The sequence below is a fragment of the Felis catus genome, chromosome B4, assembly GCF_018350175.1.
Source record: "Felis catus isolate Fca126 chromosome B4, F.catus_Fca126_mat1.0, whole genome shotgun sequence".
Lineage (NCBI taxonomy): Eukaryota > Metazoa > Chordata > Mammalia > Carnivora > Felidae > Felis > Felis catus.
The window spans coordinates 91,410,381-91,427,074 of NC_058374.1; the positions used below are offsets into that span (position 1 = coordinate 91,410,381).

Below are 16,694 nucleotides of genomic sequence, written 5' to 3' on the forward strand. Positions count from 1 at the left end.
GAAAGGTTATAGTATATGTTTGATAGACACTTTCATTTGTTTCTGTTTGTGTCCAATTCAGGTTTGCTTTTGGCTTATTTATTTTTGAATAAGTGAAACATTCACACAGTTCAGAAGTTAAAACCATTATAAAAAGTTACGCTCAGAGATCTTGTTCCCAGTCTTGTTTCCTCTACCTTCTTTCTATCCTACCTGTAGGTAACTATTTTCATTAATTTCTGGGTTTACCTCTCCTGGTCTTCCTGTCTTCCTATCCCCCTTCCTTCCTTCTTTCTCCCCCAAACAAGCATACCCATATACACATAAATAAAACTATATGCATGGTTTTTGCTTTTTCTTATTTAATTGAATATCTTGAAAACCACTCATTATCAGTTCATAGAGATTTTCCTTTCTTTTTTAAAGTCACTGCAGAATATTCTATTGGATGGATGTGTCATAATTCAGTAGGTCTCTTACTTATACACATTTCTGCTATTTCCACTTACTTGCTACTACAACAATTACAGAGTGAATAACTCCACGTCTGTGTTTGTGGACACATACCTTCAGGGTAGATCCAGGAATCTCACTTTTAGAAACATCCCAAGTGATTTTCATGCATAGCCAGATTGGAGTATTGTTGCTTACTGTGTAAAAAGGGTAAAAATGGTATTCAGAAACCTTGAATAGTTAACATTTTTAAAACGAAGAAACAACAGGTAGGGAAGCAAAGTTCGCACCATCCCAAATCGTCACTTTACTTCGAGGAATGCAATTGAGTTATATAAACAGTAGCTTAACCTCTGGAGTCTTGTCCCCTAATCACCACGTTGGTAACAAGACTATACTATTCGGACACACATAAGTGACCGAGATTTGGGCAGCAGATAACTTTCAGTTTAGATACGCTGAGTCTGAAGTAGCTGAGGTACATCCAGCAGTGGCATCTACTAGGCGGTTTTTTGCACAGGTTTGGAGATGAGGTTAGGAGTCAGGGAGTGTAGATGCCAGAGTAGGTGAAAGATGCTCGAGGGGAGGGTTACAGAGTGAGAAGGTGCTTAGGATGGACCTCTGGGGAATATCAGTACTTAAGAGGGCAGTAGAGGAGGCCAAGGAAACTATACATGGCTAGAGAAGTAGGAGGAAGCCCTGAGAATGGGAACACAGGTCACGAAAGCCCAGGGAACAAAGTGTTACAAGAAGATAACAGTTACCAGTGTCAAAGGTGGAGAGGTGAGGTAAGACAAAGGCAAGAAGGTATCCACTGATTTCCATCCAAGAGACCAGGACTGTGGCAGACCAGGTTTAATACCGTGGTGGGAACAGTAGCCTTTATTGAGTGTTAAGCAAGGAATTCAACCTCACACAGATGATCCTTGGAAATCTTGGAAACACCTGGTGTTTTGTCAGCTACAACAGAGTTTTTCTAAAAGCACCAAGAAGAGGGGCGCCTGGGTGGCGCAGTCGTTAAGCGTCCGACTTCAGCCAGGTCACGATCTCGCGGTCTGTGAGTTCAAGCCCCGTGTCAGGCTCTGTGCTGATGGCTCAGAGCCTGGAGCCTGCTTCCGATTCTGTGTCTCCCTCTCTCTCTGCCCCTCCCCCGTTCATGCTCTGTCTCTCCCTGTCCCAAAAATAAATAAACGTTGAAAAAAAAATTTTTTAAAAGCAACAAGAGAGATTTGTATCCAAAGGGAAAAATCAATTTTAGTATTTTCTCCCATAGATTTTTCTTAAAACTTTGGTGCTGGCTGTTGTTAATGTATATTAAAATCTATCATAAAATGCTTTGGGATTTAGCAAACAGTACATGTTTAGGTATTTTAAGTTTATTATTAATAGAGTAATTTCATAATAAATAGTATAAAAATAGTAAGGTAATCATATGTTTTATGGTGTTCCTCAAAGAGTTACCATGACTTTCAAACAGTATCCCGTATGGGAACCATGGCTCCGGAATAAGGTTTTAAGCCTCTTTGCTTTCTCTTCTACTTCCTTTCCCCAGTCCCTGTCCATACTCTGGCTATAAGCAGATGCTGTTTTGCCCCACTGTTAGCAGGTAGGTAGTCCAGCTGCAAGGCGCTTGGGAGACCAGTGTGCACTCACAGAGGAAAAGAGGAAACAGACTTTGAATGTCATCTAATCCAGTAGTTTCTAAACCCGGCTGAGCATCGAAAGAGATAACCTGGCACGTGCATGAAAAAAACAGAATCCTGGGTCCCTGCCCTAGATCCCTATACTCTGCGTCTGGAACGGGGCGTAGAGAACTGTACCTTGAATAAGAGCCTTTGATGATATGAATTTAACTCCTTAAGAAAGCGGAGGACCAAAGCAGCCACGAATAAACGGGTCCTTCGACTGGAGATTCGCTGCTCTGTGCTTTGGGTGATGGCCGATTGTCCTGAAGGGCATCTGGGTTTTCGTTTTAGGGTGCTGGGGAGGGCTTGCTTTTCCGGGCTTTTTGGCTCACTAGACCTGGGCTTCCCTCACTTTTCTCTCTCCGGAGATGCTAGAAGTTCTGCAAGTGCCCCCCCCCCCCCCCCCCCCCCAGCCCCTGTCCAGCCAGCGGGGTTGGTCCAGGCATCCCGAGGACAGTCGAGTCCGGTTACCGGCGTGCACTCTCCTCACCCCACCCTTCGCCCCGTCCCCGGCGTCTGCGTCTTATCCCCGCCTCCCGCGGGAGGCTTCGGGCGGAGCTTCGCCGCTGCCCCGCCCCCTGCGCGCGCGCAGGCCGGACGTCACGAAGCTGATTGGCTGATCATGGCCGTGTACCTGCCGGGGTTTTCCGGAATGTGGGGAGAGGCTCGGGGGGGATCATCATGGCCTGGTTGACCCAGCACTTGCGCGAACTGCAGGGACCTCTGCTCCCACCCAAGGACTTGGAGGAGGAGGACGATGACTATCAGGACGAAGCGGAGGAGACTGAAGATCTGGTGTTTGTCGACGCCGAGGAGCTGTGCAGTGGGGGCGTCAAGGCTGGCGGCCTCCCCGGACTCCTCCGCGGTGAGGAAGCCCCCTGCCCCAAGGGGATGGGATTGGAGGCTGAAGTGTTTCCCGTTCTGGTGTTGTCCTAAGTAAGGCGCCCCATTGCTAACAGACTTTTTTTTTAGGACGGCCTCGCTGTTTTCATCCTACTTAGGATAAGATGATAATAATAATAATAATAAGAAGAAGAAGAAGAATAGCAGTGACGAGTAAATACTATGCGTGAAGCTTGTGTTCTGTGTGTATTATCTCATTTGATATTCACAACTCTTTGAGGTAATTTTATAGTCGAGGAAACAGTTGAATGTCCAGCCTGTATTCACACCCGGAATCAGACTTTCAGACTATTTTCCTGTCCTGCCTGGAATCAAATGTGTATTTATTTTTCAGCTACTTCGAAAATAGACGCACGTACGCAAGAAACACCTCAAGGCGTTGTTGATTCATTAACCTTGTGTTAATAGCGTTGCGATGGGGGTTTGTTTACCTTGTGTAGTTTCCTGTGCTATAAATTATACCTGTTATGTGTACATTGTGACTGATATTTAAGAATATTTTATTTAAGAATATTTTAGTGGTAACCAAAGACCAGTAGAATTTTCTGTGCTGATGGCATTTTTCAGTATTTGCTCTGTCCGGTACAATAGCCACCAGCCATATGTGACTATTAAGAACCTTGAAGTGCAGCTTGTGCTATTGAGCTGAATTTTAAATATTATTTAATTTTAATTAATTGAGTTTGAAGAGTTACCTGTGAGTGGCCAGCACAAGTTTCCACAGAAAGTTTTCAAGTGTTTGTGGAGGGTGTAGTCATTTATCCTAAAAGTGTTAGTGACTGGCTATCTTGTTCCAAGCAAGGTGGTGTTTGTTGCAGGTATACCCAGGAGGGATAAGATAATGAAATTTCTGTCTTAATGGGGCTTATCCTTTGGTAAATTAAACAGACATTCTTTAAATAATTACAGAAGTAACTATACTATTATTTAGTGCATAGAAGGAATAGTAAGTAGTGCTAGGAGAGGTTATATTCTTGAGATTCAGGGAAGGCTTTCTTGAGGAAGTGACAATTAAGCTGAGGTCTGTAGCAGATGGGGTAAACAGTAAGGAAGAGAACATTTGAAACAGGTGAAACAGCTTATGCAAAGGTCCTGTGGTGGGAGGGGCCATGCCAGTTTTTAGAAATGGCATGAAGGTCATTATTGGCATGGGTCAGTGTATAGTAGAGATGACTGTTTTTAGAAGAGAAACAGCATACTTTTGCCCTATACCATACTCAGCTCTTGGAATACAAGGACAAGTGAAACATTGTTATTCTAGAGAGCTTTCCGTGTAGTAGAGGGTGACAGATAAACAGGTAAGTGGAATGTGGATTCCCTCATAGACATCTATCTGTACAGGGTGCTGTGGGGCGATTAAAGAGAGTGGTAGATTTGGTAAAATATTGAAAAAGGGGTTTTAAATATCTTAAATTAACTTTTTTTTTCAAGTTGTAATTCCTGATGAAAACACTCAAGAGCAATGTCAAGTGTTTGGACGTTTTCCAGTAACGGGTCCTTGGTGGCGAGTGAAAGTACAAGTGAAACCTTTGGGACTGAGGAGCTATCAAGTTCAAGGATTTCCATCTTACTTTTTACAGTCTGATATGTCACCACCCAATCAAAAAAATATCTGTTCCCTGTTTCTTAAAGACTGTAAAGTCTCCAGTGATCATATAAATAAATTTTTAGCATGGGTAAATGCTGTATCAAGCTATAAAAACCTCAACTTTGAAAATCTTAGGGAAACATTAAGAACTTTCCAAAAGGAAATTGAAAGGAATCGTCAAAAACAGTCAAAACAGAACGTACAGGAAGAGTCTCTACCAGAAAATGAGATGTGCCTTCCTCTGGAAAACACAAGTAGGTGTGATTTTTATCATCCACTTTTAGTGTAATGGAAATACTTAATGACTAGTGTGTTTAAGACATTACCCCTATAGTATCTTGGCTTAGTATTCTTTTTTAAAATGTGTTTTTGAAAATGTGTTTCTATCGCTTTGGGATGTGTCATTGTCATTCAAGTTTCCTCGTCATTAATGTGGAGAGTTGGGTAAGATGATCTTTAAGCTCCTTTCAGTTCCTCCCCAGTTCCAAAACTGTGATTCTGTCTTTGTCTCTAACTTTTGTGTCCATGGGATTTCCTTGAGTCATTAAGAAAAAGTTCAGTTGTTAGTTATCCGGTTCTAGTTATGATTCTGTTTAAGACGGCAGAGGAGAAAGATACTCATATTCTTGAGTGTTCCATTTTGGAAAAATTTCAGCCCAAAATGGTATAAAATAATTATATATTATGACTTGCTATCTGGACATCCGCATGAGTGGAATATTTCATTTCTTAATTATATCAAATACATTTGGCAGGACAGCATTGAATGACTTCAGTGACAAAAGAATCATGATTACAGTCAGAAAAATGATTATAAAGGTTAAAATGTAATGAGTTATTTTTTACGCTTAGTTTTAAATTTATCTTTGTATCACAGAGTCACAAATTTTACTGATTATATAGTAACCAGAAGGAAACAGAAGGCCGAGAAGCAGTTGTCTAAGCATTTGAGGAACATAAATTTTGGAGTTAAACACAGTGAAAACCACCTAAGTACAAAATCAATTGTTATAATACAATCAATTTTCTTGCTGGTTAAAATACACTTATTGATCTCTCTTTGATTAGGATTTCTTAAACTGGTTGTGCTGGGTGAGAAAGTCCATCAAATCAGTTGTTCTGTGAGCTCATTTGTATGTTTGATGTGTTCTTTTCTATTACCCTATAGTTCCATTTATAAGTGTAATGACAGCTTTGCAGTTTCCAAAAATAATGGAATTCCTTCCAGTTCTTCTGCCTCGACACTTTAAACGGCTCATAAGTTCAGGTTCTAAGGAGGTGTTGGGAGCCATAGAAGAGATGTTAAGTACACATCCGTGGAAACTTGGATTTGGTAAAGTAAGACATTTACTCAGCAGCATCTGGTATGGGGGGCGGGGGGAGGTCTCAAACTTGACAATTTTTACGTCTCTTTCAAAGGAAAAAAATTTGTATTGGACTGCAATGTTGATTTATTTTTCGTTTAGTGTTAGAAACAACTATAAAGTTGTTACACCTGTAGCTCATACACAGTAAATGTATAAAGGAAAACAAAATAACAAAACTGATGACATTCACATTGTCAATAATTTCATTATATAATTTAATAGGAAACATGTTTTGGTAACTAAATGGCCATTTGCAACTTGAATACAGATCTCATTGAAGGCACAAGTTCTTATGAATTTGGCAAGTTCATTTCAGTCCCTCCCTTTCCTGTTTGAACTTTTGAAAACTTTTAGTATTTGGCACAATAATATCATTTACGTATGAACCCACTTCTGTTCTTATCATTATAGACCAAAAGTAGGAGTGACGCTATGAGGCTTCAGGGGTGTTGGGAACCAAATGTGGCCCTTAAATGTTGCAGGACTTTGTTATGGGCGGTTTTCCAATTGGAAATACAATTTAAAAAATCTGAGATAATTCTTGGATCTCCAGGAATGTTCCTAGAACCCCCTCCCCCCACAATTGGAGTAATACTGGAACAATGAATTTGTTCCCTATGTAAAATGATGATGGTTTCAGGATGTTTTGCAAAATGAGATTCTGGAACATTTGATTATTGCATGTATTTATCGAGTAGAGAAGAGAGGCAGAGCAATGCATATTCTGGGACTCAAGTGGGAGAAGGAGGCTTGAAGTCCATTGCTCAGTGTGTGAACTGCCATCAAGAATAAAGACCATTACTGGGGTTAAGATTGCTGGGGCTGCTGATCATCTAAATCTGTGCTTCATACCATAGTCTGGGTGGCTTAAACAATGGAAATTTATTTTCTCATGGTTCAGGAAGCTTGAAGTCCAAAATCAAAGTGTTGGTCTGGTTGGCTTCTTCTGAGTCCTCTCTCCTGAGCTTGTACATGGTCATGAGAAGACACCTCTCCCTGTGTCTTCACATGATTTTCCTTCTCTGCCTGTCTGTTGTAATCTTCTCTCCTAATAAGGACACCAGTCATACTGGATTCGGGCCTACCCCAGTGACCTCATTTTAACTGAATTACTACTTTAAAGACCCTATCTCCAAATATGGCCAAGTTTGGAATACTAGGAGGTTGGGATTTCAACATATTAATTTGGGGGGGGGGGGAGACACATTTCAGCCCGTAAGATATAAGGAAGGTTCTAGCAGGGATGTCTCCATGAAAAAAAATGGAGCTGGTGGAGAACTTGCTGAGTGGATCATGGTGAAGGAAGTTCTCTGCCTCTTCAGTAGAGTTGGGGCAGAATTGTTGAGAGGCACATAGACACCTAAACACGCCAAGAAGGTGAAGCAGTCATCATACGCACAAGAGTTTGACACAAAAGTTCATGTAATCGTGGTATATCATGTTGCTCAGCGGTGAATCCTATTTAACATCAATGTAACCAAAACTGATTAACAAAATGTATACTATAACTTTTGTTCAAAGATGGGAGGAGGAGAAGAAGGTATGGAGGTGATGGCATAAGAGAGAGCTTCCCCAGAGAAAGACTTTCCATAGTAGGGAGTTCATACTAAATATCGAAAATCTAAAACAAAAAACAAAAAACAAAAAAACCCCCACAAAGGGTAGTGTAAACAGTACTTGGAAATGTGGAGTAAATTCTGGAATAAATAACTGAAAGTGTTGGAAGTGTTGACTTTGTCAGCATGGAAAGAGTAAGGCAGGGGATTCCTGTCTTTTGATAAGCTTCATGGTGTTATTTGACTTTCGAAACTGTGTATGTATTGGTTTGAGAAAATAGAATTTTAATTAAAAATGTATATAGATCTTTAAAAAATTTTTTTTAAACGTTTATTTATTTTTGAGAGGCTGAGAGAGACAGAGTGGGGGAGGGGCAGAGAGAGAGGGAGACACAGAATCGGAAGCAGGCTCCAGGCTCTGAGGGCTCTAACCCACAAACCATGAGATCATTACCAAAGCCGAAGTCGGACGCTTAACCGACTGAGCCACCCAGGTGCCCTGTATCTAGATCTTTAATCACAGGACAGTAAAAACTTGGTGATGTATTAGGTACAGAGTTTTTTCCTCCAACTTGATATACATGTCTTCTGGGACTTAAGCAATTATTGACAAATTACATAGTTTTTACTGTATTTCTAATAAGATTCATCGACATGTATAATTTTTATAAAGCCACTTGAACTCTGTTTTCTTAAAGATAACCTACACAGAACTGAAGCTTTTGCAGTGTGAGGCAAGTTGGACATCATTTTGTCAGTGCAAGTCTCTCCTCCAGTTGATGACTACTTTGGAGCAAAATGCATTAATAATATATTCTAAACTGAAACACATATGTAGAGACCAAGGGCACACGTGTGTTGAAGAAGCTGACTTCACTTCTAAGTTGTCAGACCATATGTCTTTCCATGATGCTTGGCAGTCTCTGAGGTTTTTGAAGGATATTGGTGTGGTGACCTACCAGAAGGGCTGCATCTTTCTTTATGACCTTTACCAGGCTGAGAAGGACATTGCCTCTTCCATATGTGACCTGATGACGAGGCCCCCGTGGCATTTACATGTCGACGTCAAAAGGGTGCTTGCGTCTATTCACACCGCACAACCGGAGGACTCACGAAGCGATGAGGCACTGGACGAAAGTCAACCTGATGAGAGCAATTTGGAAACTTCTGTGGACATTCTGGAGAGCCAGGACAGTGGTGACCATATTTGGAACAATGGCGAACATGAGGTTAACGCAGAAATCAGTGACGCTCTGCTGGATCAGGACCAGGTGGCTGCTTTGGAAATGATTTGTTCCAATGCTGTGACAGTCATAAGTGGGAAAGGCGGTTGTGGGAAGACCACGATTGTTAGCCGTCTTTTTAAGCATATGGAGCAGTTGGAAGAAAAAGAAGTAAAAAAAGCTTGTGAAGATTTTGAACAAGACCGGGATGTACCAGACGAATGGATCACCTTTACCGAGCAAAGTCTACTGAAGGCCGACAAGGCTATAGACGTGTTATTAACAGCACCAACAGGAAAAGCAGCTGGCTTATTGCGACAGAAGACTGGTTTTAACGCTTATACACTGTGTCAGGTAAAGCTTTTTACATTTGTCTCTGCAGATAAAACATTTGCCTTAAAGATAAGCTTTGTTGAATCAGCTGATGTCTTATTTCTTCCTGATGACAATCAGTAGGTATTTCTTGAATGTCTTACGGATCCGCGCTTTGTAGCAGCTGAACGTTGAGGTCAGTGCCACTCAGAACATCCAGGCTGTAAACTGTTACTGGTTTCCGTGAGGCAGGAGCTAGTGCTGGACGGTAAATCAGTGCACCGCTCCCTACACTGAGAAAGTCTTACTACTATGGAAAAATAAAAGGCAGCTAAACTGAAGCGTATGCTTAATGATGTAGTTAGTTTAGATTCTGACACCAGCTTTATTCTGCTGGGACTGGTTACAAACATGTTACAGTCCACAGGCCTTATTTTATTTTATTTTTAAAAATTTTTTTTTTCAACATTTATTTATTTTTGGGACAGAGAGAGACAGGGGCAGAGAGAGAGGGAGACAGAATCGGAAACAGGCTCCAGGCTCCGAGCCATCAGCCCAGAGCCCGACGCGGGGCTCGAACTCATGGACCGCGAGATCGTGACCTGGCTGAAGTCGGACACTTAACCGACTGCGCCACCCAGGCGCCCCACAGGCCTTATTTTGAGAAGCGTTTGCATTGGAAGGGGAAGGTTTTATTCTATTTTACAGAAGGAAAGCTCCATAAAAGGGAAGACTTTGATCATCTAGCTTAGTTCTTTGTCTTTGTCACCCACAACAATGCCTGGCAAATAGTCACACGTAATGAAATTTTCAAATGAATTAACATGCTTGAAAAACAGAGTTTTGGCTGTAGTTAGAAGTCATAGATTTCAAACTTGCAAAGAGCTGGAGAGGTTTTTCTAGCTCTGACCTGTCATTTTGTAGATCCAGGAACTTAGCTGTTGGAAGATTTCTGAAGGAAATGATCATTGAATTGGACTCTAAAGGACAGAGAGCCTCAGGTGAGGAGAAGGACATTTTATTTAGGGGGCAGGTCTTTCCACAGGCGTTGAGGAAAACGATCATAATGGGTTTTGAGGTGACTGCATTGATTGGAATGAATTCCATGTATTGCAAAATAATGGAAATTGAATTTGGTTTCGACTGGGAATTGGAGCTCTAAAGTTTGCAAAGTATTTTGCCATCTCATTAAATCCTTGATAAATCAGTGATGTGAGTCATTTTGTAGAAGAGCCAGTTGAAATTTGGGAGCATTAAAGGACTTGCCCACGATCTTAACCAGGAGTGCACCTAGCACCTGGATTCAGATTTCTCACCTCCCTGCTTATTATTCTTCCGGGGGTGCCATACTTTCCTCAGTTATTATAGACCTAACAGAGAAGCTTGGACTTGGTTTACTGGGGAGCTATTTACGTTCCTAAGCAAGAGAGTGAAATGAAGAAAGCGGTTTTAAGGAAGATTGTATAGAATCACAGAGCCATGAGCCACCCCAGAAGTGACGTTACCTATTACCTTTATTTGTCACGAGGGTGAGCATAGTCCTAGAGAGGTTCAGTGTAGCTCACTGATGGAAGGGTCTTCTGATCAGCTTATGATTTTTTTCCATTACACCTTCACGTCTGATGAGTCTAAGGGTTGGATTAGAAGAGGAGAGCCAGAGTGGGATCATTTTGAATTTCATTTAGAATGAAATTGGCAGTGTCTTAATATCTGCTTGGAATGCTGGGAGAGTATTTCTGAAGCCACATTTAGGGGCAGGAGAGAGTGTAGGACCATAGGAAAGGCACTGATGGGGCACTTGTGCCATTTATTTATCATCCTTGGGCTAGGGTTACCAGATGGAGCAGATAAAAATAAAAACAAGTCTTTACTATAAGATGTACCAAATATTGCATCACACATACTTGTACTAAAATGTCATTTATTGTTTATTTGAAATTCAGTTTTAGCTAGGTGTCCTATATTTCATCAGGCAATTTCATTTTGAGTTAGTGTGTAAGGGAACATGGCTGTAAGGCTGTGGGAGTAATCTAGGCTCATAGATAGGTCCTGTAGTGAATTGGTAGCACTAAAAGTATAGTGGAAAATGTCAACCAGGCATTTCTAAGGTAACTGATTGAATACGTAAAATCAAATTAGCAGTGATTCCAAACATTCTATTGTGAGACAAGGCCACTGAGAGAATGAGGGTTTTATTGAAGGGAATTGATGCATTCATGTGGAAAATATGAAGGGTTTTCCTTAATAGATATATGTTGAACCTAGCTGCAGTAGAAACATTAAATAAAGATATGATACCATTTAAAAAATCCATGTATGTATATTATATATATAGTGACAATGTAGAAACATTTTGGGAATGATATATACCAAAATATTTAATGTTCTCTGGTTGTATTTTCCAAATTTTTCTCCTCATCTATATTTTTAAAATAGTAAATATTATTACATCTTTATTTTTTATTTATTTATTAAAAAAATTTTTTTTAATGTTTTTATTTATTTTTGAGACAGAGAGAGACAGAGCATGAGCAGGGGAGGGGAAGAGAGAGAGGGAGACACAGAATCGGAAGCAGGCTCCAGGCTCAGAGTTGTCAGCACTGAGCCCGATGCGGGGCTCGAACTCAGGGACTGTGAGATCGTGACCTGAGCTGCAGTCGGATGCTTAACCGACTGAGCCACCCAGGCGCCCCATTACATGTTTAATAAATAGTTCTTTTAGTTGTTTTGTTGTTGGTGGTGGTATTTTTTTTTTTTTAACTTTTTTTTAATGTTTATTTTTGAGAGAGAGACAGAGTGTGAGTGGGGGAGGGGCAGAGAGGGAGGGAGACAGAATCTGAAGCAGGCTCCAGGCTCTGAGCTGTCAGCCTTGGTGGTATGTTTTTAAACGTTGGGAAGTAAGGGGTGGCTGGATCGGTCGGTTGAGCGTCCGACTTCAGCTCAGGTCTGTGCAACATGATCTCACAGATTGTCGGTTTGAGCCCTGCGTCAGGCTCTGCTTTGGATCCTGCTTTGGATCCTGCTTTGGATCCTGCTTTGGATCCTACATCTTCCTCTCTGTCTCTCAAAGATAAATAAAATAAACATTTAAATGGTAAGGAAGTAAGAGAGCTTAGAATATTAGAAGAAAAATAGTATTTTCATAGGTTGGGAAGGCAGCCTTTTATTTCTAAAATGGAGTATTCCAGTGGGGAGAGGGGGTGAGTCAAAGTGACAGGACCATCTCAGAAGGCCAAGAAAAGGTTGGAAAAGAATAGGGAGCTCTTTAATCAAGAGCAGTAAGAGAGAGGTGGAGATTTTGCATTAGAATAGTGCTGTGTGCAAAGCTTGTTAAACACACATAGTACTTATCAGGAAGCAATTTTTTGAACTATTTGATCTTTTCTTTTTAAATTTACTTGATCTATATTTTCTGTGTATCGAGCCCTAAAACTTTTGTGTTCTCTATTTCTTTAGCCTGTTTCCCTATGTGACTCTATGTACATCCCCCTGCCCCTCATTTAAGAACTTTGTTAAACAAGTTTTTTTTAATATTTATTTATTTTTGAGAGAGAGACAGAGAGACAGAGTGTGAGTGGGGGGAAGGGCAGAGAGAGAGGGAGACACAGAATCTGAAGCAGGCTCCAGGCTCTGAGCTGTCAGCACAGAGCCCAGCGTGGGGCTTGAACTCACGGACTGGAGATCATGACCTGAGCTGAAACCAAAAGTTGGACACCTACCCGACTGAGCCCCCAGGCGCCCCAAGAGTTTTGGGTTCAAGCCCCATATCGGGCTCTGGCTGGTGGTGCAGAGTCTGATTGTGATTCTCTCTCTCCCTCTCTCTCTCTCTCTCTCTCTCTCTCTCTCTCTCTCTCCCCCTGTCCCATGTGCTCTGTCTCTTTCAATAATGGATAAACTTTAAAAAAAAAAATTTTTTTTAAATAACATGTTAAAATTTTGTTTCGTAAAATTTATTATAACCTGAATTTTAAAATGCCATGCTTTGCTTATAGGTCAATTATAGTTTCTATTACTGGAAGAAAAAAAGCCCGGCCAAGAACAGCCCATGGAAGTTTTCCTCTGTTAGAGTTCTGGTTGTAGATGAAGGGAGTTTGGTATCTGTCAAGATCTTCAAGTCAGTTTTAAATTTATTGTGCGAGCACTCCAAACTTTCTAAGCTTATTATCCTTGGTAAGTGAAATATTGTTGGAATCCTAATTTGTTTATTCAAAGCATTGCAGTTAATAGGTTGCTTACACCGTTTGGTGGTTTTAATATCCATATCCTGCAGGTGGGAAGCCAGTTCTCAGAGTCCACACTCCAGCTACCCTGAGTTCAGTCTGACTACTCCCTCTATTAGCTTGGGTGGTTCTTCATTTGGGCCAGGATATTAGCAGGCCGGGTGGTGAAATGAAATAGAGTTGTTAGGGGTTATTGCTAATCACCTAAATGATGACCGTTCAGGTGGTAAAAATGTCACACACTCAGAGGAAATAACGATGTGGATCATTTGGGAATAATACAAAGTCTGAATTACAGACCACTTAGGAGTAAATTTATGATTTTCAGCTAATAACCCAAATTAGACCTCACTAGCCTCTTAAATTCTTTCCCGTTCTGGTGAGATTTAGTTAGATTCTGTTGGGTACCTCTGGTCTGTAGAGTGTGTGATTTCATGGAGAAAAAATAGAATCGCGTTGTGAGAATCAAATTGTATATAAATAATTCTCTTAGGTCTTTGAGGATGTGTTCTGAGCAGTTGATTCTGTTAATGGCTTAAGCATTTCCCCAGTTTGCGCTGAAAAAGTAGTTTTTTTTTTTTTAACTCCAAGTTTTGTTTGTTTAAAGAGAATTTTAAGGGGCGCCTGGGTGGCTCAGTCGGTTAAGCGGCCGACTTCAGCTCAGGTCACGATCTCACGGTCCATGAGTTCGAGCCCCGCTTCGGGCTCTGGGCTGATGGCTCGGAGCCTGGAGCCTGCTTCCGATTCTGTGTCTCCCTCTCTCTCTGCCCCTCCCCCGTTCATGCTCTGTCTGTCTCTGTCTCAAAAATAAATAAAACGTTAAAAAAAAAATTAAAAAAAAAAAAAGAGAATTTTAATAGAGCCAAACATTATCACTGTATTACTGAAATTTATTATCAAATATGTTGGGTTTGTTTATTTTGTATTTCATGTGTTTAGTTTATTTATTTGAGTCCGTAGATTCTTCCAGGTCTACTAAGACATTGAGCAAGATTGAATAGGGGACTAAATACCATATATCTAAGGATCTAAGGCCTGTTTTTCTCTTCACATGTTGGCTAAAATATACATCCCTGCACAGTTTGCTTGGGGTTATAGGTCTGAAAGGAATTCAATTCAGATTTTACCTTATTGTGTTATTGCTTTTTTATATTTCATATTGTTTACTTTCAGTGCTTTGTTGTTGTTAAATATTTTTAAAGAGTTCATGTTCTTAAGTAATTTTAAACAAAGACGTTTGGGGCTTTTTTTTTCTTAGAGTAAGTCTTTGTAATTATAACATATGTCAGTAGGGAGAAATAAAAACAACTTCTAAATTTCAGGACCCTCGTTACTTAGAACCTACTGTATCCTTTTTGTTCCCCTTTTAGGTGATATTAGACAGTTACCCAGCATTGAACCTGGCAATTTGCTGAGAGATCTTTTTGAGACTCTTAAGTCAAGAAATTGTGCTATTGAACTAAAGACAAACCACAGAGCAGAATCTGAGCTAATTGTGAACAATGCTACGAGGTACAGTATAACTAAAATTTTGCGTTTTCTCTCTGTTGTATTAGAAATCAAAGGTTAAAAAAAATACATATTAGCTTTTGAATTAGGGCAATTCAGTGCAGTACATTTACTGTGCTTTTTTTAGCGAACCTATTCTAGCCTTCAGGTATATATATACTTTTTGACCCACAGTTAGAAAAACAAAGGTAATATTTTTCATTACTGGTCTAGCATGAATTATTATTGAAATTTAAGAATGACTTTTTTTGGGGGTGCCTGGGTGGCTCAGTCAGTTGGGCATCCGACTTCGGCTCAGGTCATGATCTCGCGGTCTGTGAGTTCGAGCCCCGCATCGGGCTTTGTGCTGACAGCTCAGAGCCTGGAGCCTGTTTCGGATTCTGTGTCTCCTTCTCTTTCTGACCTTCCCCCATTCATGCTCTGTCTCTCTCTGTCTCAAAAATAAATAAATGTTAAAAAAAAAAAGAATGACTTTTTTGGGGGGTGTCTGGGTGGCTCAGTCAGTTAAGTGACTGACTCTTGATTTCGGCTCAGGTCATGATCTCACGGTTTGTGGGTTTGAGCCCCGCATTGGGCTCTGAGCTGGTAGCATGGAGCCTGCTTGGGATTCTCTCTCTCTCTCTCTCTCTCTCTCTCTCTCTCTCTCGTTCTCGTTCGCTCTCTCTCTCCCCCTCTCCATGCCCCTTCCCTGCATGCTCTCACTCACTCTCTCTCAAATAAGTAAACTTAAAAAAAAAAAAAGAAATGTATCTTCCTGATTTAAAAAGTATATATGTGAATAAAGTTATTATCAACCTTAGAGACTAGAATAAGCCCAAGGGGAACAGAGACTTGGAAATGAGTTCATTAGAGTTCAAAGGAGAATGGGGAAGAATTATCTCCAATTTTTGTAAGGGGAGCCCCAAGCCAAAAAAAAAAGGAACACACTGTTGTACTCCTTGATGAGTACTGGTGGTCCCCATTGCATCTTACTCCCCTTAGTGTAGAAAAGAATCCTTTTCTTTCCTTAGTCTTCTCATAAGCCTTTAGAGTGATCCTCTAATAGATGGAATGGGATCTCAGAATACTAAGAGACCATTTTATTCATTGGGCCAAAATTTATCTTTGTTTTTGATTGACATGCTTATAAAATGCTGTTTTTGTTGCTTGAACATTTTCTTCATTGGATGTTAGCAGAAATTAGAACATTTAGAACCGACCTTCTCTAATGCCCCTGTCTGCCCTGGGTAGGACTATAGGAAGAATTGACAGGGATAGGGTAGGATGTTGTAGGTTCATATTAAGACATTAAGCAAAGGAACCCAGTTAGACCCTTTTTGTATAACCCTTCTGCTCCTACCCAAAGGCCACCTCACTTTGGGGAGGTTGGTAGATGATTGGTCACTTTAAAGTCTGAAAATCTTGGAAGAACCCAATGCACGTTAGATTTCTTAGAACTCAGATTTATCTGAAACTTAGGAATTCCTCTTAGTAACGCTTTTGATGTCATTTGGGCTGGGCTGCCTTTATCATTTCTTCCTAATCATCATCACCAAATATTTAATGTCAAAAGGATCCCAATGATACCAGGGAAGGACTCCTAGAGATAGAAGTTATGTTTCATGTTCTGGGTCAGAAGCAAAACCTGAAATCCATGGTGATTCTCAGCACTCCCAAAATTATATCTGCAGGGATATTTCAGCAGGGTGGCCTCCTTCCCTTTTCTCCCTTTCAACCCTGTTGGGGAGGGTTGAAGGTGACAGTAGGGTACCACTAGCTCTGATAGGCTGATGTTGGGTCTTGTCAGGGAATCCACCTTCTTCCAGATAACCAAGGAGAGACTCTGTTGTGACAAGGCACCTGCTTGTAGCATAGGGACTCTGCTTTCTGGTATGATTTGCTAGTCTTGGGAAACTAAGA

At 40.7% G+C, this 16,694-nt stretch overlaps 1 protein-coding gene and 1 long non-coding RNA gene across 5 annotated transcripts in view; one reads left to right on the top strand and one right to left on the bottom strand.

Moving 5' to 3' along the window:
• Positions 1-2,501, bottom strand: part of LOC109501644 — a 39,609-nt gene extending 37,108 nt beyond the window's left edge. For all 3 annotated transcript variants that reach the window (XR_006600840.1, XR_006600841.1, XR_002159849.3), the window contains exons 1-2: positions 2,253-2,501; positions 547-629 (exon numbers count right to left, since the gene is read on the bottom strand). This is a non-coding gene — a long non-coding RNA (uncharacterized LOC109501644). The remainder of the gene's footprint in view (positions 1-546; positions 630-2,252) is intronic.
• A 215-nt stretch (positions 2,502-2,716) lies between these two features.
• Positions 2,717-16,694, top strand: part of HELB (DNA helicase B) — a 33,417-nt gene continuing 19,439 nt past the window's right edge. The window contains exons 1-6 of one of the 2 annotated variants that reach the window (XM_003989007.6): positions 2,717-2,982; positions 4,452-4,862; positions 5,777-5,946; positions 8,230-9,108; positions 13,059-13,236; positions 14,657-14,798. In XM_003989007.6, the coding sequence (XP_003989056.3) occupies positions 2,799-2,982; positions 4,452-4,862; positions 5,777-5,946; positions 8,230-9,108; positions 13,059-13,236; positions 14,657-14,798 (1,964 nt within the window). In that variant the 5' untranslated portion in view covers positions 2,717-2,798. Of the gene's footprint in view, positions 3,054-4,451; positions 4,863-5,776; positions 5,947-8,229; positions 9,109-13,058; positions 13,237-14,656; positions 14,799-16,694 lie in introns of both variants that reach the window. The other variant, XM_019835183.3, reaches the window with a different exon arrangement.